Raw genomic sequence first — 23009 nt, 5'->3', positions numbered from 1 at the left:
ATGAAGAATTTTGCCCTATTCTTCTGCTTTTAACCCATTTCTCTAACATTATGCTCTTTAATCTGAGTGTTTAATCTCACCTTCCACCACTCACATGAGTGTTTCTTGATTTTTGATGAACACAATGAAAAAGAAGAAAGTAATGAACTTGCTCATCTGGTTAATTTTTTTAAAAATATGTTCAATTCTCCTTGTTTATGTGTTTGTCAGAACATGTTGCTATTTTATTTGTACTTGGCATCTTGAGTTATTCCATCTATAACTCAGTAGAAGTATCAGTAATTTAAAAGCATGCACAATTCTTGTTACATGAAGAGTTTAATTGATTATTTGAATTCTTATATATTTGTTAACATGCCATGAGAAATATAAGAAGTGATCCATTTGTTCCTCGTTTTGAAACCATGCTCCCAAATATAAGTAACTGTCTTCCATTACCTATCAAACAACTTGGTATATACATCGAGTCTTCTTGTTGCAAGAATCTTCAAAGGTGTTCACTATTTTAGAAACATTTTCAACTGAAGCAGTGAAACTGTCTCAATTCTGTAATCATTGTCATGAAAAACATCCAGGCAAAAATAATAAAGACTTGGAATATTTCAGAAATCTTCATGGGTTATTTATTAAACATTAAATAATACTTTTTAAAAAAAATGTTCTAAGAAGGCCAAACAGACTTACTCATTTTACGGTATTCCAGAGTTTATTGCTAACATAACATTGATAATACCATGTTTGCAGGAAGTTATTTCTGTAGTAATGCATCAAACTAAACGAAATATTGAAACTCTTACCAAATAGTAGTAGAGTGGTACAAAAGAGCATTGATGAAATGGGTAATGATATTGAAAATAGTTGGATAACTCCCTACAGTTGGATAAAGCTTTATTAGCAAAGCTTTATTAATGGACTGTATACTATATTTTGAAGATAACTTTATCCTGAAGATATGCAACTACAAAAAGTCTTATAGCTATAGCAAATCGCTATAGCAAATCAATTTTGCTGCATTAAAAGCATACTTTGAAAATGCCAGTATTCCATTAAGAAAAATTATTGCTTGTGTAATTGATAAAAGTTGTATGGAAGGAAAATATTACAGATTTATGGCATTTGTGAAGAATCAGCTCCAAATCTTTTCTGTATTCACTGTATACTTCACAAGAATCATCACTTTGCTGACCATTTTATGTCCAAGTATACACAACTCACTAAATGTGGTAAATGAAATAAATAAGATTAAATTTAATTTCAAAGGAATAAATTATTTCAGCAACTTTGTTAAGATAATAAACACTAGACTAGTCTGTTCATTTTTTAAACATGGTTATTTGGTAGATTTTTAAGACCGTTTGATACAACTTGTGGAATTATTCAAGATTCTATCATATGGAAAAAATGTCTGCAATAAATACAAAAATATGAAAAATATATTATTTACTTGGCTGGAATATTTCAGAAATTTAGTGAGATTAATTTGAAACATCAAGATAAGCACTTGATGCACTTAAGGACTGAAAAAAATGTTTCAATATATTTTATTGCTGTAAAAAATACATCACAATGACTGCACAAACCACTTTCATTTCTTTTTTAGCTAGATTAAATTTTGCTCTCATGAATTACATTGGTCAGACTTTCCATTACATTTATAAAGAGCCACTTCAAAAGCCATTCAAGATTTGACATCTGAGGTTGTATTTTTTTTCAACTGCCCAGTATCTTGTTTGCTACATCCTAATAGTGATATACCCAAAGTTGTTATAACTCAAGAAGTTCTAAGTTTTCAATACATCATTCAACATTATATGTGCAGTTTTAAATGTTAATTCTATTCTACATAGTATAGTGATTAAAATACAAAACCTAAACCAGAACAAGACAACCAAAGAGTAGAAGGTTCAGATCACCTATGTTAAATTTCCAGCACATGTACTGCTTCTCTAGCACTTTTTAAAGTGTCCAAAAGGCATGAAAAAGAATTTTTTTGATGAACTAACTTCACTTACAGTTTGTAAGCATATCAATTAAGATCCACGTTTTCGAGTACAAGTGGTGGAACTTCAAAAATTATATGTAAGAACACAGAAAGTAATTCATTTGGTAATTCACATTACCAAAAATAAGGTTCATTTTGTAACCTGCATCATGATGTTTGTGGCATGGTATTTAAATATATTGTGAATACCTACAAATTATAAGAAGAATTTATTTAGAAGATCTGGCATTCTTTTTCATAAATTTTATTTTCATAAAACTGAAATAAATTTCTACTACAGAGCTTCTCCACTGAAAATTACATATACATGCCCCAGTGATTTTGAGATAGTTAATTTCTGTTACAATCCTGTGTAGAAACGTATTTCAGTTCTGTTCAGAGAAGATACTAATGCTGTAGAAAATTTTCAGCTTGTACTGTAGGAAGAAGATAATTAGCATTGTACAGGTTACCTAAGACTATATCAAAATGACATAGTCAAAAGATGAACCTATTATAACTTGCATGGGTTTGTTAGATAATATTAATGATGGCCTCCCCTTTACGGAATGTGTTCAGGTGGATGCTGGACAGCCATTTGTCAGAAGTGCCTTAATTTGGGTTCCTATACTAAGCAAAAATATTGAAGTAGTTTCCATGATTTTCTTTTCTTTTATTAAGTCTATGCAAATAATTTGATGCAGTACAATCTGAGTGACGCATGTAATTGGTAAAATGTGCTTGCTTAATCATTCCATTCCTATATTTTGGTATACTAATGGCATTACGAAAAAAACATGTTACTTTTAGTCAAACAATCTTTGACTAACAATTTTTCTATACTCCCTTCTCTCTTAGAGATCTTCTAATCCAGACATGTCAAACACAAGGCCCGGGGGCCGGATCCGGCCCGCAAAGTGGTTTCATGTGGCCCGCGAAGCCATCCTGGAAACAGTGAGGGAACGGCCCCCACTGCCTTGGCCCTGGCCCAGAGACCCTCAGATCTGTCCCACTCCTGCCCAGGCCCCCATAGGCACCCTTGATGCGAACGATGTAGAGCTGGCCATGCCCACCCAGTAGGCCATACGCACGCTAGCCATGCCCACCCAGTAGGCCACGCCCACCCAGTAGGCCACGCCCACCCTGGCCATACCCACCCGGCCCCCTGAGGGCAACCGTAATGCTGATGCGGCCCTCAATGAAATTGAGTTTGACACCCCTGTTCTAATCACAAATTTGTTAGAAAGACATATTCAATTTTAATAAATATACTTGATAAGACTGGAAATATGTACTGGAGCTTTGGTGGAGCAGTGGGCTAATGCCTCCTTAAGTAATAATAATAATAATAATAATAATAATAATAATAATAATAATAATAATAATAATAATAATAATAATTTAATTTAATTTCTATACCGCCCTTCTCCCGAAGGACTCAGGGCGGTGTACAGGGCAATACAATAAAATACAAAATACAAAAATTAAAAAAATATTAAATATTACAGCCCAATTCAATACAATTAATACAATAACATTAAAATACCCCTAAACCCATCAGACCAGGCCGGCTTGTTCAAATAAATATATTTTTAGGTCACATCGGAAGGAGCGAAGGTCGGGAGCCATCCGGAGCTCCACCGGTAAACGGTTCCACAGGTCTGCCTGCAATTAGTGCAGGTTCGCACCAGCTGCCTGCAATTAGTGCAGGTTCGCATCCCACCAGGCTCAAGGTTGACTCAGCCTTCCATCCTTCCGAGGTAGGTAAAATGAGGACCCAGATTGTTGGGGGCAATAAGCTGACTTTGTAATAATGCCGCTTGGGGGGGCAAAAGCCCTAATAAACAGGCATATACATAGAATGAAGGCTATTGCTAAGCACATTGATTTGTGCTTAGAGTGTAAGCCGCCCTGAGTCTTCGGAGAAGGGCGGGATATAAATGGGATTAAAATAAAATAAATAAATAAATATTGAACGCTAATTTATAAAGATATTTTCTCTTTGTATGTTAAAAAGCCAAGGCTTACAGTAATTGAACACTAATTTTTCTAGTAGTTAATATTACCAATCCTTCTTTATTCCTGTAGAAGAAATGGCTACATATCTTCGTTATGTGAGAAGACTAGATTTCTTTGAAAAACCAGATTATGACTACTTAAGAAAGCTCTTTACAGACTTATTTGATCGCAAGGGTTATATGTTTGATTATGAATATGACTGGATTGGTAAACAACTGGTAAGTATAGTTCAATATTTTTTTATATTCTTAAAAAATTGAATGTTCTAATAGACAGTATAAAAATGTAGTAGCCTTTATTTAGCTTACGTTGTCTTTTATTGCTTAGGTAATGTTTTATTGCTCCATTCTTTATGATAAGATTATATGCTAGCTTTCTATGCATTGATGCAAAGTGGCTGTAAAAAGGCATACATACCATAGTTAAAATTTTGTAAAAACCATTCAGTTCACTATTAAAACTAATTCAAATTAGAATGGCACTACTAAATAGAAGATGTTGATTCATTCACACAAAACCATCCCCTCCTCTCTCTGCTAAACATTATATTGTGTGGGTGAGAGAGACCGAACTATGGCACATTATTACTCCATATTCACTTTGCAATCAGTACTGTTCCAGTATCCCATACTACAGTGATTCTCAACTTTTTTTCCACTACAGATCCCCTTTAAATACATTTTGTGGCCATAGACCATGACACAGATCCCAAGACTTAACTCAAGGTTTAAATCATAACATTATTTCAAGCCTTCCCAGATTCCATGTGATGACATTTTGCCCCCCACCAGGAGTCCGTGGACCACAGGTCGAGAACCACTGCCATAGTATATTTTAATGAACATCTGTGACTGACTTTTTTTCTTAGAACAACTTTTCGCTTGCCTCAGTTAAATTCCAGTCTTTTATGTTCAGCCTCTTTTTTAACACAGCAATATAATCTTGAGTATTATCTCTTTCTTTTAGGTTATTGTTAGGACAGTTTTGTGTCACCTCTGAATTTTGTAGGACCATTGCTTCCCTTTTCTCATGAAAGTGGTTTGAAGAATAGAGATGTTTACTGAATTCCATGTAGTACTTTGCTTCAATTTGTTGGGAAAACATTGATGAGCACTCCTGAATTATAATTTTCATACACCTATAAAACTAATAAATTATTTTAAGATACCATTAACTTATTATAAGTTAATCTTATAATAAACCAATGAAATAATTCCCCTCTGTCCACATGTTGCAGTACTAAAGGCTTGCAAGTCATCTTGGAAACTAAAAATAATCTTTCACTATTTCTCAAAAAAAAATACTGTTGTCCCAGTTTTCTTATCGTGTACCTATAATGCATTTTGTGCAGCCTACTCCAGTGGGTTCCATCCATTCAGATCCTGCGATAACTTCCAATAGAGAAGCACATCCACACAGAGATAAGATGCAGCAGTCCAAAAATCAGGTATGCCTGTTTCATGTTGCATTGTAATAGTAATAGATTGTGACTAGAGTTATATAATAATAATAATAATAATAATAATAATAATAATAATAATAATAATAATAATAATAATAATAATAATAATAATAATAATTTAATTTCTATACCGCCCTTCTCCCGAAGGACTCAGGACGGTGTACAGGGCAAATATAGTAAAAATACAATGTACAAAAGTTAAAAAAGAATTAAATAATACAGCCCAATTCCAATAAAATTAATACAGTTAATTTTAAAATACCCCAACCCTTCAGACCAGGCCGGCTTGTTCAAATAAGTATGTTTTTAGGTCACGTCGGAAGGAGCGAAGGTCGGGAGCCATCCGGAGCTCCACCGGTAAACGGTTATATATATCATTTGTTTCTTTGAAGAAACATTTATTAATATCTAGACTTTAATATTGTGTAATACTATATTGTACAATATAATGCTAAAAGTTATTATTGTTAGTACAGACATAATTAAAAGGAATGTGAAAGTTTAATAGTGGATTTGAGATTATCCCATTGCAGTCTTCAAAGGAAATTTCTCTGTCTTCACAGTGGTTAAACATATTATCATGGGAATTAATTAGAGTTCTGTATAATCAGTATCCTCTTTAGGACAGGATTTGAAGCCAGCTTCAAACTCATATTTTACATATTTTTATTACTGAATTTTGTTCGTTTTGGGGGATAATACTGATGCTTATTAACTAATTTATTTGGTCTAAGAAAGGAAAACTTCGTCTGTAGAAGTAGTCCCACTTCTTTCATTTGGTCTTTTTATAATCATTGAAGTTGTTTATTTTGAATCTTCTGAATCTAATTTTTTTATTTTTTATTTTTAAAATAAACAATGAAGTTTAAATGTAAAGTTAACATTATTATTACAATTCCTGTAACCAATTTGGCTTTTCTTAGAATTTTCGGAATGAAAAATAACCACATGGAAAATATTTTTTGTCAGCAAGAATGAGTGATAACATACTATACTGTATTTTTGTATTTGTATATACTCAGGTTTTTCCAGCTCTTTTGCATGGAACCTGAGAAATGGAAGTGGGGAAGGAAAGAAAGAGAGGGAGGGAAGAAACGAGGATGGAAGGAAGGGTGGATATAAAATAGCAGAGTGGAAGGAAGGGACAGGAAGAAAGGAAAGGAAGGGAAGAAAGGAAGATTTCCAGCACTCCCTACCAGCTTCCCACAAGGAAACTCGATAGGGAAGCTGGTGGGAAGTCAGAAGTTGCTTCTGCTCCAATGGTTCCCCCTCGCTGCTTGTGGTCATCCTGTTTCTCTGTTCCTCACTAAGGAAATATCTCTGAAACAGTGACCCAATGGGTCACAGGTTTGCTGGTAATAAAGTGTATATCTCGACATTAACTTTAAATATAAAATACTATATTTAAAATCTAGTAAGATAGTTTATGGACATACCATGTTTTAGTAAAGGTAAAGGTAAAGGTTCCCCCGCACATGCGTGCTAGTCGTTTCCGACTCTAGGGGCCGGTGCTCATCTCCGTTTCAAAGCCGAAGAGCCAGCGCTTGTCCGAGGACGTCTCCGTGGTCATGTGGCCGGCATGACTAGACGCCAAAGGTGCACAGAACGCTGTTACCTTCCCACTGTAGTGGTCCCTATTTTTCTACTTGCATTTTTTACGTGCTTTCGAACTGCTAGGTTGGCAGAAGCTGGGACGAGTAACAGGCGCTCACTCTGTTACGCGGCACTCGGGATTCGACCCGCCAAACTGCCGACCTTCTGATCGACAAGCTCAGCGTCCTAACCCACTGAGCCACCGCGTCCCTATGTTTTAGTATTAGGCATTAAATTTGACTATAATTCAGTATGTATAAGTTAAGTGTGCATGCCACGGAAATACTGAAGTTCTCGTTTTATTATTTTGTGCTCCTCAGTGAAAATTCTTGAGGTGTTTATGAAATTGGAAAGAAAACAGTATTTTCAACAGAACAGCCCACCTAAAACATTCTGTAGAATATTTTAAGTTGGCTGTGTTCAGTTATTCTATGTCTTAATGGAACAGAACTAAAAACATTTCAAGTATTGTGGCCATTGGTAGCAATGGACACTCAGAACAAGTTCCTTGGCCCTTTGTTTTTCATCCATATGAGGATGCAAGAATAGGTAGGATAGCAGTCTATTATTACAGCTTTCTCCCCAAAAGCGGGTGTATATGTGTGCGTGTGTTCTTCAATTAGCTATTGTTCAATTTGGTTCAATAAGTGAAATCAACATAAAATCATATTTGCATTTCTAAATGCATACTGGAGATTTCTTATTTGTAGGCCCAAGATGATCCCCAGACTGCATGCAGAAAGCTTCAGCAAACTACACTAAGACAGCAATTTTTCATTACTATAAATGCATTCTGATAACTCCACATCAACAAGCAAAATAGATAAGATCAGAATATAATGCTCTAAAACAAGATTTAAAAAATGAACTCCCAAAGAGGGCTTGCTTTAGAGAGCACACAGATAGAATATAAACTTAGCAACACAAGCATCAGCTACAGTGACTCCAGCCTAATCGCAAGTCCCTCACAGCACTCCTGTTCTTCCTTTTATTCTTCCATCAAGAAAAGTTCAATCGGGAATGGCTAATGACTTAAACATGTGGTGTGTAATTACCTTCCCACTGCTTTGCTCCAGTAGTTCATTTCTCTGTTATCTAAGCATACATTAAACTTGATATTAAATTTAGAAAATAAAATCCCAATCATAGGAAGCAAGAAACACTCAAGTTGCTTGAAGCAATACTTGAAATGATGACAATAAAAAAAACCTGAGTTTTGTTTCATTCTCAAACTCTCAAAACACCCTCAGATCATGGGTGTTTTATTTCAGGAACATATTGCTTGATCAGCTGTTTCATAACCAAAATGGTTCTCATTGGAATCATTTTGCATGCCTGTAATTATTCAGAATAATGTAGAAATTAGTTTTCTAAAAAAAGTGTATAATTTCCAAAATTAGTTCCCCAAATATTTTTATTCTGCATGGAATTCCACATTTGAACTGTTGTTAAATGATTCCACTCATTGTTATGCATCTTTTTTTTTTAAAAAAAGGGGGGGTACGGACTTTAAACTGATATTATTATTTTGCATTTGTACATGTTTTAGTATACGTGCATAGGCTTCTATGCATTTTTGTGCTCTTTATTTAGAATAAAATACAATTGATTAGCTGAGTGGTATATTTAATATATTTTGGGTTCTTTTTCCTCCTCTTGTATGCATGCTTAATGCACTATGTTACTGGCAGTCAATGGACCACAGGGCAGCTTGGGACCCCCATCAGGCCAATCCCCATCACTTGAGAGCTCACCTGGCAGCAGACAGACATGGTGGCTCGGTACAGGTATTTTCTGTTTTTTGCATGACTATTTCCACATCTTAATTTCCTTGGACAAAAATGGCATGTGTTTAGTTGCCACTGAAAATTTACTTCTAATTGTGTCCATAACTAGATGTCTTCTGTTACAAAAGCCGTAATAAAAAAAATCAGGCAAAATTTGGTTTTTTTTTCCCTACAAGTGCTTGTATAAGAACAGCCATCTGCATTTTGAAGAAAACATATTTGGACGACTCCTAGGCAGTAAAATTGTCATTGAATGATGTGTAGTGGAAATGGCAGTGCCATTAGAGCTTCAAATGATTGCTGACTACTAGTAATAGTTTGATCGTACGAATCACCATTTATAGTAACAATTTCTAGTCCCTATTTAATGTCCTTTTATGCTTAATGATTGAAAGCAATACTGATATTCCTTTTGTTATAATAACCCGTTGGAAGTGTAGTCAAATTCTCTGCCTTACCATATCATTTGCCTGGTTTGTGAACTTTATAATTGCTTAGTGAGTAATACATCTCAAATATATTATGCATATGTAGCTGTTCATTCTTTCTAAAATGGTCTTGAAAAACAAGTTTACTAAATCCAGTAAAAGTTGTTGCAAGTCCATGTGATGTAAAGAGAGCTCATGTATCTATGATTACATAAATTTGTGCAAAAGGGAGAAACAAATGGAAAGTTCCCTGTCACCTACTACTCTTTCTCTGTTTCAATAGGATCTGGATAATTTCCTGCTGCTTTCCCAGCAGTTCTTTTATTCCCTTGATGTCCTTTTCTTTTGCTTCTGCCAAAGGGCTTGTTTCATTTTTTTACCACCAATATCTCTCCATTGTCAATTATATCTTTCTTGTATATTTTTAAATGGCTATATAGCCATTTCAAATCACCCAGACCCCCCAAAAAAGATATATTTGAAGAATCATTTGTCTAGCTGTAGTTGGCTTGTCTGCTGTTGTCTCTCATACTTAATGATAATCTAATTTGCTATATTAAATTACTATAATTTGCATCTGAATCAGGATTAGTAATTTAGGGATAAGCCATAGAGATAATAATGCTTTTCTGCATCATACATTCTGCTTTGTTGAAAGAAAATTAGACTGCTTCATTTTTTGAAACCTGGCCATAATTCCTAAGTAAAAAAAAGATATGTGGATTGTAACTTATATTGAAGTATAATATCTCCAAGGAAATGCATTATTTTGTTAATTATTTTTTTATGTTGTTGCTGTAGGACAGAGGTCCCCAACCTTTTGGGCACCAGGGACCGGTTGTATGGAGAAAGGTTTTTCCATGGACCAGAGAGTACGTGGTTTTGTGTGCTGCCTGCATCCTGCAAATGGGGCTTTGCTTCTTTGTGTGGACCAGTTGCTGGCATGTTGCAGCCTGGTACCGGTCCATGGTTGGGGACCCCTGCTGTAGGATATCTTTTAGATTGTAGTCTTCAACTCATAGACTTTTAAAAATGTTTTCCATCAATTAAATTCTTTTCAGGGTTGTTTACTACAGTTTTTGAAAACATGTAACAGCACATTAAGAGCATGCCAGAAAGATGATTTTGTTTCTCTTTGCGGTATTTCTCATCTTATTCAAACTTCCGTAATCACTTTGTCAACCTTTGTAATGGGCATAGGAAATAATTGTTATTTTGTACTGTGAGTGGGAATCTAATGCCATTACCATGACCTATCCTATGTTTTTGGGAAAATAGACCTGTATACTAAGAAACATAAGTATTAGTTTCTACTAAAGGTTGTCAGTGATGAGAGAAGAAGTAATTCATCTATGCAAAATGGTTTATTTGTTTGTGCATTTTGTTCCTGCTACAGTCATTTTCTTTCTTTAACATAGTTTCCTAGCATTTAAGATACTAGTCTACATTACTAAATTTTGCAATCATAAAGCAATTAACAGCATCTTTAAAGATAATGTTTTTGGAATCAAAATTCTCTGACTTGTATTGAATTAATCAATTGGTAATAATTATATTTTTAAGTCACTTAGAATTGCAATTTGGTTGTTTTTATACTCTTCCTTTGGTTTTATTCTGTGTTTTGCATTTCCACTAAAGAAAACATGATTTATGTTATAGAGAGAAATTAGCTGGATTCATTCTCCTCTTTCCTTGATCCCATATTAAAAACATCCCAAATAAATTTGAAATTTGATCTGTGCAACAAATGAGCGACAGATATGCATTTAATTTATTTATACAGTTTATATAGCCACAAATAAAACTCACTTCTGAAAAACCATGCCAAGAAAATTGCAAGGACTAGTCCAGACAGTTGTCAGAAGTCAAAAACTGACTTTAAGGCATTAAATGAATGAATAATGTACCAGGTGATGTTCTTAAAAGGAAAAGTCATATTTATTATATGTGTATTATGAATTCTATCTAGAACATGTATAATTTACCAGGGCATGTCATAAGTAAAACTAAGTTGTTGATGCAATGAAAGACTTATGAGGAATAAAAACTAAATAGTAATGAAATGCTTGGTATTATGTTACCTAATTATCTTGCCTCCCTTCTCAGTTTTAGTCTTTCTGGATATGTGTCCTCATTTATATTACCTTACCCAGGATGTTCGCATTAGTAATTATGCAGGCAACTATGACAATGTCATTATTTAAAATTGCAGCCTATTTCATAGGCATACTTATTTATAGAATTGATTTTAATGGTTGTATGGCAGTTTATTATATACAATTGCAAAGTGGATGTCCATCTTTCTGTGCAACAGGATTACTTAATAAGAACAGATGTTATTGCTTATCAGCTTAAAGCGTCATTGTTATCAATCAATCTTACATATCTAGTGAAGTTCTTTGAATTTATTCCAGGGTAGTTAGCCAGAGATTTATTCAAGGATAACTACTATATATTAGGATTGTAATATTTTATATTGCTAGCACCTATTTTGCAGATGGCTTTTTCTACAAGCAGTTGGAGAATGATTAGTAATGAATGAAGACAGATATATGTGTCCCAAAATAATGTTGCAAGATCTAATCTGGGTCTATACTGGGACCAGATGTATACTCTTCTGAGCTTTTAGACTTGTTCTGGACCCCATCCTCAGAGGACCAAAGCACATATTCCAGTAGTGAGAAGTTCCCTGAGGAGTCTTAAAAGCTTGGAAGAGTAACATCTGGTCCCGGTGACCGATCCAGATTGGATCTTGCAATAATTAGTAATAGACACACATGAGTGAATAAAAAAGTACTACCACTTATGAAATAATATGCTCATAACACTAATTCCAACTCTTTGATGTCATAATAAACCAGTGTAGTAAATGTAAATTATACAATTATTATTGCATAATTTTTGAATCTGTTTCCATTGCAGGTTGTAAGTTCAACAAATGGAGAACTCAACACTGATGATCCTACTGCTGGCCGTTCAAATGCACCCATCACAGCCCCTGCTGAAGTAGAAGTTATGGATGAAACCAAGTATGTATTGCTTTGAAATAATATCTTTGGAGACAGCTCATTTTATGAGGTTGAATTTTCCAATTGAAATTCCAATGATATCTAAGTTCTTAACTGTGACAAGTAATACATGAAGCCCCTAAACAGTTCTTTTTTTTAACTCTTAAGACAGGGGTCCCCAACCCCCAGTCCGTGAACCAGTACCGGTCCGCGGCATACCAGCAACCGGTCTGCACAAACAAGCAAAGCCCCATCCGTGGGATGTAGGCAGCACACAAAACCATGCACCCTCCCTCCATGGAACCGGTCCCTGGTGCCCAAAAGGTTGGGGACCTCTGCTCTAAGAGACAGGGGAAATGTGTATGAGAGAAATTCCATTTACTTGTCTATAAAATGGTTTAATTGAAGCTATTAGCCTTTCCAGGCAGTACAATTTCCTCACAATATATTTCATATAGAATACTACTAGAATAAATACTAGTACAATAATGTGATAGAGGGGTTTATGCCGTTATGCAGCTTGCTGCTGTCTACAACAGCATTCTGCTCACTTATAAGCAAGGAAAAAAATTGCCTGAACTTTTTAAAATAATGTACAAAATACTCTCACTCATAATACAGATGTATTTCAGCAAAGGGTGTAGCTTTTATACATGAAAGCACTTCAGAATAGTTCATTTTCCCCTCCTGAGGTGCACCAAAAGTCTCTAGGTAGTGGGATATTTGTGTATATCTAACCATTTAGCTTTCTTTTTGGCATTGCAAATGAGTCAAGATTGCCATCTACAAAGGATGGTGTTAGTGACAGGCACAATTGAAATTAACTGAAAATATTTCAATCTCTGGTTTTGAAATTCTATACCACATTAAAACACCCAGAAAGAAATATGATCTATGCAACAAATAAATCAGCAAGACATGCATGTTTGTTGTGCCCTAAACTAGTTGAAGAAATTCCTAAACTACAAGCTGAAATGTAATACTTTGAATGGCGTTGGTTTGGTTGATTTGGTCTCCGTTAATTTAAATGATATGTTATTATCTTACTCATTACTTGACTATATGACTATATGTTCAAATGTAAGTTTTCTTTACAATATACTGCATTCTGATTTTTCCCCCTTCCTTGTATTTTCCTCATATTAGCTGCCAGAAAGTGTTGAACATGTGGTGAGTTTTAAAGCACAGGCAGGCAGAAATAGCTCCAGAGCATTTAAAAACAAAATTACAATTGGAAAAAACCCAAAATAAATTTAATTGTTTTAATATTGGTCTTCTTTAATATAAGAAACCTGCTAGCTTATTGAGGAGCACTTTTGCCTGCTTCAATTCTTATTTGTTTTCAAGTGATGTAGCTTTAATGTATTTTTATCTAATACGCCTGAATTTATGCTTTAATTTTAATTTATGCTTTAATACAGTTGTTTTGCCCATCGATTTGCCATTTTAAAGGGAAAACAACAATTTCAGGTATTTTAATTTCCACAGTAATACCTTAACTTCATAAATAATTAAATATTTTAATAGCACTAAATTACACTATATGTTTTCACCCATATTTACTGAGTTGTTAGTGATTGGTAACTGCTAACTAATAAACTCAGGGAACAATTACTCCTCTCAAATTTATATTTTAGTGCATTTCCACATTTCAGTCATTGTACTCATCTCAAAAAGCAGTCTATAAAACATTTTTCACATTTAATTTATTATTGGCAAGTTTTAGTTTTGGATGGAATGACAAATTTTCTAAAATGATGGTTGTTGTTTTTTCTAATTTTGAATGCTAACAATTGCACCAGATAGGAAAGCTGTATTCATAATATCATTGGAAGTTCTTTTATGTTTTAAATAATCAAATATTTGGATGTAATTAATGAAACTGTATTTATTGGTTTGAAAAAAAGCACCCCGCTCTTCAGCCCCTCTCCTCATAACTTCTCATCCTTTTCATTATTAAAACTGAAGGAAATAAATTCATTAAACATTTATTTCCTCCAGTTTTCAATCTTCCATACATGATGTAAACAGAAAAATGCAGGTGAAAATAGTGGCTTAAAAAAGTTAATTCCTAGCTACTAATCATGACATAAAAGTACCATAAGTATATTATAAAAACCATACCGTCAAATATAATAGTGTATAAAAATGTTACAGTAAAACTACAGAAAACACTTTCAGTGGCAGTGACATTGCATAAAGCTACTAACCCTTCTAATAAATTAATATACCTTCACCTTTAAGGAAGATTCTGGAGAGACCGTGATAATATATCCTAAGGTATCTGTAGGAGAATATATTAAATAATACAATACAGTCAATTATGTCTCAATTTTCTATCTGTTGGTTTCTTTTAACCTGTTTTTCATGCTTGAAATTAAATTTTAATTGCTCTGGTTAGGACAGATTATTCAAATAATATTTTTAAAAAATCATGCAACTATATTTTTGTCGATGAAAAATTATCAGTTGCAGTCCCTATAAGTACACTTAAACATTTTTAATATATATGATAATATATATTATGTAACTATATTTTGTATTTATTTTGTATGTTTTATAGATAGCATTATTTTGAATTTATGCTGTATTTTTATATAGTGAAGCATATTTCATTTTCCGTGTTACCATATAATTCAGCCCTTACACTCTGTATGGTAACCACAATAATATTGTCTTTTCCGTTATATCTGTTTGCACAAGCCATCACAATTTACAGAATTCAATAAATTTATGAAATGAGTTTTATTGATGGGTTACCAGGGAGTTGAAAGTATAGGAAAAATAAAGTAATGCAGAATTTTACCACAAAAATAACGTTCTTTCAGTTGCAGATTTTAGGTGGAAAAAAGTATGCATAATGAAGTTCTATTTTTATCTACCTATTTATTTATTTATTAAACATATTTGTATGCTGCTACAAATAAAAAAATGACTCTTAGCAGTTTACATAAAAAGAAAACAACTTTAAAAGGAAATAAAATTACAACAGCGCTAGAAAAATAGGAAGAAAATAAAAGATGGCAACAATAACAACTTTTATCAGGAGAAGACTCTTAAAAAATATCTTGATCTTGAGGTACTTGTAGCAGTCTAAATTCCACAGGGAGGGGCCATGTCACAGTGTCAGCATTGCAACAGAAAACAGACTCTTTGCCTCAGCCCCCCCAAAGTGTGGAATTTCCTAACTAGATCTAGTTGGTCAGTCAGAATTTGGCTGGACAAGGTGGGGAAGGGACCCAGATGACAAGCCATGTCTGGCTTTATAGGTCAAAATCAGCACCATATAATATATTGGACCTGGAAACTAATACAGATGGACATTTACATAGCTGAAATGGAACAAGTAAGGATTGTGAGGGAGGTAACTGAGTTGATAGGAATATTTGAATTTTATTTTTCTGCTGCTGAGACAGTCTAGACCAGGGGTCAGCAACCTGAAACAGTGAAAGGGCCACTCAGAACCGGTTCCATCACAAAAGGAAAAACTGGGAGCCGCAAAAAAACATGTGCGCATGCGCATACATGTGTGCATGTGCAGAACAGGGTTTGACTGAAGAGTGGAGCCAAGGTGAGATATGAACCTACCCTGCATATTTTAATTGATTGGTTGAACTTTTTTAGTCCCACTTTTTTTTTTTTGGACTGCACATGGCAGAAGACTGGGAGCCGCAGGAGATGGCTGAAAGAGCCGCATGCGGCTCCGGAACCACGGGTTGCAGACCTGTGGTCTAGACCAAGGGTGTCAAACTGCCAGCCCACGGGCCGGACGTGTCATCAGGAAACCACGCCCACCCCATTACTGGCAATGGAGAAAAAGCTCTGATACGTCACATGATGTCACGTGATGTCGAGAGTTTGACTATAAACTAGACTAGACTATAAACCTACCTACTGGTAGTTATCCAATATCATTTTTCTTGGTGGTCATCACATCAGGAGGGGTGTTTGATTCCAATTCAAGGAAACTAATGAGTTTGGATTAGCAGTTGAATGTACTGGTCTGCTGTAATTCTCGTCCACTGTTTAGTCTGGGGGCCAAATGAGTGATATAGCCTTCCACCAGAATCAAGAGTTCTGTGTTGAATGTTCAAGGATGGGGACTCACAGTTGCCCAGCTGTCTCCAGGCATTCTCTTCTGTTTGTCAGCCATTGTACTTTGTTTTCTCCCATCTACTAAACTAAAGAGATAAATAGGAAGTTGGACATTTGGGTATTTCATTGTCATATGGACAGAAGAGAAGACAAGAAAAATGAAATTATTTCCCTCAGGTGCAAATTTGGTTTGACTGCCATATATAAACTTTGTCTTTCTGTCTATCCATTCATCCCGCCTTTATTGTTTTTTACAAATAACTCAAGGTGGCAAACATATCCAACACACCTTCCTCCTCCTATTTTCCCCACAACAACAATCTTGTGAATGTGTTGGGCTGAGAGAGAGAGAGAGACTGGCCCAAGGTCAAACAGCCTGCTTTTATGGCTAAGGCAGGACTTGAATTCACAGTGCCTTGCTTTCTAACCTGGTGCCTTAGCCACTAGACTACAAGGCTCACAAATTGGACGGCTTTGGCTGGAAAATTTCTCTCTGTGGAGAACATTTAGATGCCTAGCCATAAATTAAAGATCCCATTTTTTACTCTCATTCTTAGAAGATAAAAGTAGCTAATCTTTTTAATTGTATACTCCCAAGTAACTAATCAAATGCTTACACCATCCAAGTTTTCAGAACAGGCATGATATCAAGTGAAATGACAAGTGTGAACACTTTCAAAAGAAATGCTTTGTATTGTACTCCAGTGTGTTCAGTAGAACCCTTTTAAATACATAATACAATACTATGTGTGATTCTAGCCTTCCCCTGAATCTAAGGCTAGGATGAAGGGCTTAACATTTGAAGGTGAATATCTTTAGTTTGCAATGAAGCTTCAGTTGGGGTACACAGACTACACAATATACTTGCTGTATTAGTTAGAATACACCATGATGTCTATATCATGATCAAGATCAAACTAAACTAAACCAGCTCCTCTTTTCTGCCCCTAATAGCAAGAAACTAGGCCAAAGAAATTCTTTGTTAGTATCCTCCATACACATTTTTTATTATCAGCATTTCCGAGATAATCTTTTCAGAGAAAGTGCTTCCCTGTTTTTTTTTCCTTTTCCTGGTTTTAATTTCATATTATGGCAGATGGTTGGGTTTTGTCCATAATTAAAAGTACCTTTCTTCCAGAGATCATCACTGCAAAAAGCCTACTATAAGGCAAACAATGGTTTCTTGAAAAATAATCCACCATTCTGAGTAGGACTAGCTGATTAATCCCATTTAAGATCCAATAACCACTGTATTCATGCTAATAGATTAACATATGATTGCATTCTCTAACATAGCTTCTCTGAAAAATGTTTTCCAACAAATTTTTGTTAAACAGTTCATTTCAATTTCCTGTATAAGGTGTAGACTAACTATGACTTTTAATAACAGTTTTAGTATGAATGCTGGCTTCACAAATATTTCAGCCCTTAAAAGAGAAGAGAGGGGAAAAAGAGAATTTGGAAATAACAAATATTTAGTACATATGAGAGTGAGGCCCTCTAGTGATCATTTACTTAAGAGCACACATTTTGCTGCAGTTAGTTCTTTTTTGTATTTAAATACTTTTAACATAGCTGAAATCTTACAGAATGTCTCTAAGCCCAAAGAAACAGAGATGATGTTATAATTTAAGACATGCTACTGTTCTCATTTTCTTTAGTTCTACAATGAAGCCCATCAATATTTCATCCCTTAAGTTTAATTAAAAAAATACTTAGAAGAAGAGCAGTTTACAGTCTTCTGGTGGGACAATATGTTTGATATGTTTTTAATCATGGTTTTAAAAGGTAGGGGATGAGTTCTGATTATGCTCATCTAACCCCACAAAATATGTTCTAAAACAAGGCTTGGTTAAGTCTCAAATTGATCTGCTTTTTAAATCCCTGATTTTATAATAAATCAGTTTGGAGGTACAAGTTTAAGTCTTGTTTCATACCCTTGAATTTCTGAGTTTTCTCATTACTGTTTATTCAAGTAAAGATTACCTTAACTTCCTTAGAAATTGAACGAACTTTGCAGAAATAATAGTTCTTTGTAAAATAGACAAAAATGCGAAACCTTGAAGAAATTTTGAGATTTGCCAAGTTTCTTTACATTTGCTATTCATTTAATTGCTGATATCTCTTGGAAGATGCATCCATTTTGTAGGCAGTGCTGACTACAGCAAGAGATACAAAATGTTAATTTTCAGATGGATATATCTGAAATATAACATTTTTAGAATGTAAAGTGTTCCAAAAAAAATTTGAACTTCCATTTTGTTGTTCTACAGTTGCCTTAAAATGATACTTCGCAAAGAAAGCCATAGCTACTTAGGACAAAGTTTAATATTAATTTGTTTTTGTTTTGCTTGAAACAAAAATACGAAAATATAAGAAAGACGGAAATGTCCTTCCCAGCAATTTGTATAAACATAACACATATTATAGATATACTACTATATAAGATACTTGATCCTTTTCAGAATAGGGCTAGGGAATTATGTTAACTAAAAAAAGTTTCAAGCTCTTTTATTTTAGGGATAATTGGCATCAAATTCACAAGAAGTATAATAATAGAACAGATGATAGGTATAGATTGTGCAGTGGCAAAATGACTTGAATATTTATCTTTACCATGCAAGCCCAATGTAGTCTTCTGAAGCTCAACTACTGTGCAAGGTTTTAGTAAACTGCAATGTCTTTTTTTTTGGCTTCCAGGATCTTAGCCAATTTTGTTAATAACATGGTTTTACTTGATGTAATTATCTTTTATAATATGCTCTGTACGCTATTATAAAAACAGCACAAGCAGTCCAGAATGCTTTCCTATTGATAAACTAGTAGGAATGTTCACTACCTTTGTTGTTTGCCAGTCTTAATTCTACAGTGTACTATGAGCATTTAGCTTTTAGTAATGCTACAGTTAACATTAAACAACAAAAGAAATTAAATAGATATTAATTACCTAGAAATTACCTAGAAATCCTAGAACTATGGAGAGGTATTTTTACATACTTGTCCTAATTTTAGTAACACATCCTGCTCTCTCAGCTGTCCAGGCGCAGGGATAGGCAATCTCGGCTCTTTTATGACTCATGGACTTCAACTCCCAGAATTCCTGAGTCAGCTATGCTGACTCTTTTATGAGTCATGGAGTTGAAGTCCATGAGTCATAAAATAGCCGAGGTTGCCTACCCCTGGTCCAGGGAAAAGGAGAATCCTTTTTTTTTAAGATTACCTTCTTGAATACCCATAAAATCTGTTCACTGTATTAAAATAATAGGCTATTTGTAATAATGAGACATAAATAATATTGTTTCTGCACACTGATTAAATCAGATTTATAAGAAAATGCCTGCATTGTCCTCATATTGATATTCTGCTATGACAGTACTATCTCATCACATCATCTATTTACTGTAGATGCGTAATGGAGTCACCTGTATTATATATCTTTGTTTTTATATGGTTTTGTTTGCTATAATGCATTTTAATATTACCTGAATGGCTTCAATTTCAAAACTTCATGAAAACTTATGAAGTAAACTTTACCAAGCGTGCTTTTTTCTGTTCATATAAGATTGTTTTTATGAACAATTCTAGGTGCTGCTGTTTCTTCAAGCGAAGGAAAAGGAAAACCATTCAACGTCACAAATGACTTTGGAGGAAAGCAGACGGCGTGGAATTACTCACTTGCTCATCTGCTTTATCATGATAAGTCATCTCTCTAGTTACCACACATTTTTCCAGCATCATCTTTAAGTGAGAAGGTTCTCATACTTGATTTGATTTGGTGGTTCAACATATTTTTAATTTGGATCATCTCTCTTGGAAGCTTTAACGCTGTGTCAACATAAAAATATCTTTTGATCACCAAGATACAAACAAATGCTTTTTTTTTCCTCAGAAAAATTGACTTAGAAAACATTAGCAGTGATTAGCTGAAGACCAGATAATTTATAAACCTGGTATTTGCTAAGGTTTGGGGAATGCCATACTGAAAGTGATTAAAAGAGAGAACACTGGAAAATAAGCTATTGTTGTCCAAGCATTTAAAATATCTTGCTTTAAGATTTCTTTTCTCAGTAATAGGGTTTTTTTAACTTTTTTTCCAGTTGTTGCTCTGGTGGTAGTACATTTGCAAACTTGCCACTTAAAATTATTACAAATATGTTAGAGTCACTGCCTGGTGGTACTAAGACAGAAGCTAGATGAATCATTTGAAGACAAAGCCTAAATGCTGTGCTTTCTAAGGGAGGAGGTGTATCAGTGTTTGTAAAATCTGGGCTTTCAAATCTGCTTTTGTTGTACCTCTAGTTGAGATGCAGTGTAGTTAAAGTGGCAATAGTGCTTGTACTGAAATGCAAATATTTGTATAATGCAAGTTGTGCTTCCAGTTATGTATGACATCAATGCTGAAACATCAACTGAAAGGGTTATAAAACCACGCTACTAGGAAATTATTGCAAACATGTAGAGTGGGAAATCACAAAACGTTATTCAAAAATTATTGTTGAATGACAGTTTTAAAAATGAAGGTCTGGATGTGCCAAGTAATAAACTGAGGTATGTATATTATTGATTTAAGAAAGGAAAATGGAAGTGGGTTAACCATAATGTTCCTTCAGTGAATGTTAGCCTGTGGTTTATGATTGCCGCTGGGGGTTTCTAGAACATTCTTACATTTCAACAGAATACTGCATTACTAAAATACAGCTGATTGTTTTGATTAGGTACTTTCCTGATAATTCCTTAAAGTGCCTGTGTTATGAAATAACAGTTCATTAGAAAAAGCAGTTCTTTCTCTTCCTCCTTCTCCCTAAAGTTTGCTTTGTTTAAAGCCATAATGACAGAAGCGTATGTTTATCATGTTAAGCTGCCAGTATCATAAGGATTTGAGTAAAGGAAATAAAATGGCTAGACAGATTTGTTGACCAAAATGCAAATTATGTGTCTTCTTATAAAAAGGGTTTCCTAGAGCTAACTTTTGTCTATCAGTGCATGCCTTTGGGCATAATTATTTATTTTTAATATCTTATGGTAACATTCAAAGCGTGTATTAATTGATAAATGCACACCAGATGAATTCATTATTGCATTTACAGGGATTGTTTTATAATTTATTTTTCTTAACTGCCAAACTGCAGTGTGTTATCTTGAATTAGGCACACATATAAACACATTGTGCAAATCTGGCTATTGTTAATCACTGTTTCTGTTAGTGTAATAAATTCTCAATTTACCAACTTGATCTGACCAATAAAAGCATCAACTAGATGATTTGGTAAAAAATTTCCACTTGACCATTTCAGCTGATTTTACTTTAAGCACTAAAAGAAACTGATTTTTTTAAAAGAAGAAGGTAGGTGGTTATCTCCTTCTTTGCAGTATTTGACCAAATTTCTTTTCTCTATTATATTTGTAAATACTTGCAATATATTTCTTATCATACACCTAGCCGTTTCATTTTCAAGGTTTTCTTTGCCCTGTACAGTGTATATGATCTGAATTCCTTACACATAACACTGTGTATATTAATCCAGTTATGATGAAGATTAAATCAATGTAAAGCTTGTTTGTTTTCTGCAAATACTGGAATCTAGACATTGCTGTTTAGCAATATTTTAAGTATACCATTTTAATGCTAAGGAGAATGTTCTCACACATGACTTGGCCAATAGAAAGTTATACAGTTGTGTTCAGGTTAAATCAACAATGTCTGCATTTATATGCTTTTTCCCGGTCTAAACTAATAAAATCAACATTGCCTGAATGTATGAATAATAAAACACATCCCTGTTTAAAAATATGTAATGGATGAAGAAGAAAAAATAAAGGTAGTTTTTTTTAACCCTTGCTTTCATTCTTTTCTTAGCACTGAACTAATGAATTGAAGTGATAAGAAAGTGGATGTTTGCAGACAGCTTCATGTATTGGTGTTTTCATTTAATGACTACGCCAGATATCATAGATATTTAATTTTATTACATACTTTCTAATGTTGAGTGCCTATGCCTGGAATAATTGGAAAGTAAAAGGTTATGGGTGAACGTGATCCTAGTATTAAAAATCCATCTTAAACTAGTTTAAAATTCTGAAAATGAAAAAATGGTAGGAAATGGGCCAAAGGGAAGTAGATCTTCAGGGATCAAAAACTCCTCATCTTTGAGAATTGTAGATCCTCTTTTTTGAAGCACTGACATAGAAAGGAGTTTTGGTTAAAAAAACAAATGGGTGGCAAGGTGGAAAGATAAAATATCAGTATACTTTAGATTAATAGTATGGAAAAATGTATGAAGCTCAAGATACCTTTTCAAGTGTATGAGCTTGAAACAATATTCATGTATGTATTCCAAGAGTTTGTTTCAAGGTCAGAACAAAATATGCTGTTCCAAACTGAAAATGAAACTTAGCCATTATGAGCAGCAAAATTCAAATGTTACAGTCACAGAAAACTGAAATGAACCATTACAACCTTGAAATAGATTGATGCAAAGCTTCCATGCTTGAAACCACACAAAATTTCCAGAGAAATGTACATTTTGATTTTACATTCATGAAGCACATTGGAATGAATTCATTGATTTTTTCCTTTGCTTAGCTCAGTTCCATGGCTATTCGTATTGGCAGAGTGCAAGACTTTATTTTTTTAAA

General features: G+C 34.2%; 1 protein-coding gene across 4 annotated transcripts in view; it reads left to right on the top strand.

Annotated features, from left to right (window-relative positions):
- Positions 1-22206, top strand: part of CSNK1G3 (casein kinase 1 gamma 3) — a 68319-nt gene extending 46113 nt beyond the window's left edge. For 3 of the 4 annotated variants that reach the window (XM_083356255.1, XM_083356254.1, XM_083356253.1), the window contains 6 exons: positions 4070-4218; positions 5352-5447; positions 8747-8842; positions 12193-12299; positions 13425-13448; positions 19959-22206. In XM_083356255.1, coding sequence (XP_083212381.1) covers positions 4070-4218; positions 5352-5447; positions 8747-8842; positions 12193-12299; positions 13425-13448; positions 19959-20013 — 527 coding nt within the window. In that variant the 3' untranslated portion in view covers positions 20014-22206. The remainder of the gene's footprint in view (positions 1-4069; positions 4219-5351; positions 5448-8746; positions 8843-12192; positions 12300-13424; positions 13449-19958) is intronic. The other variant, XM_083356256.1, reaches the window with a different exon arrangement.
- Positions 22207-23009: the final 803 nt, after the last annotated feature.

The sequence above is a fragment of the Vipera ursinii genome (assembly GCF_947247035.1).
Source record: "Vipera ursinii genome assembly, chromosome: 2".
In the NCBI taxonomy this organism is placed as follows: Eukaryota; Metazoa; Chordata; class Lepidosauria; order Squamata; family Viperidae; genus Vipera; species Vipera ursinii.
Note: the sequence above shows the minus strand (reverse complement) of the source record. Positions and strands in the feature narration are given on the sequence as shown.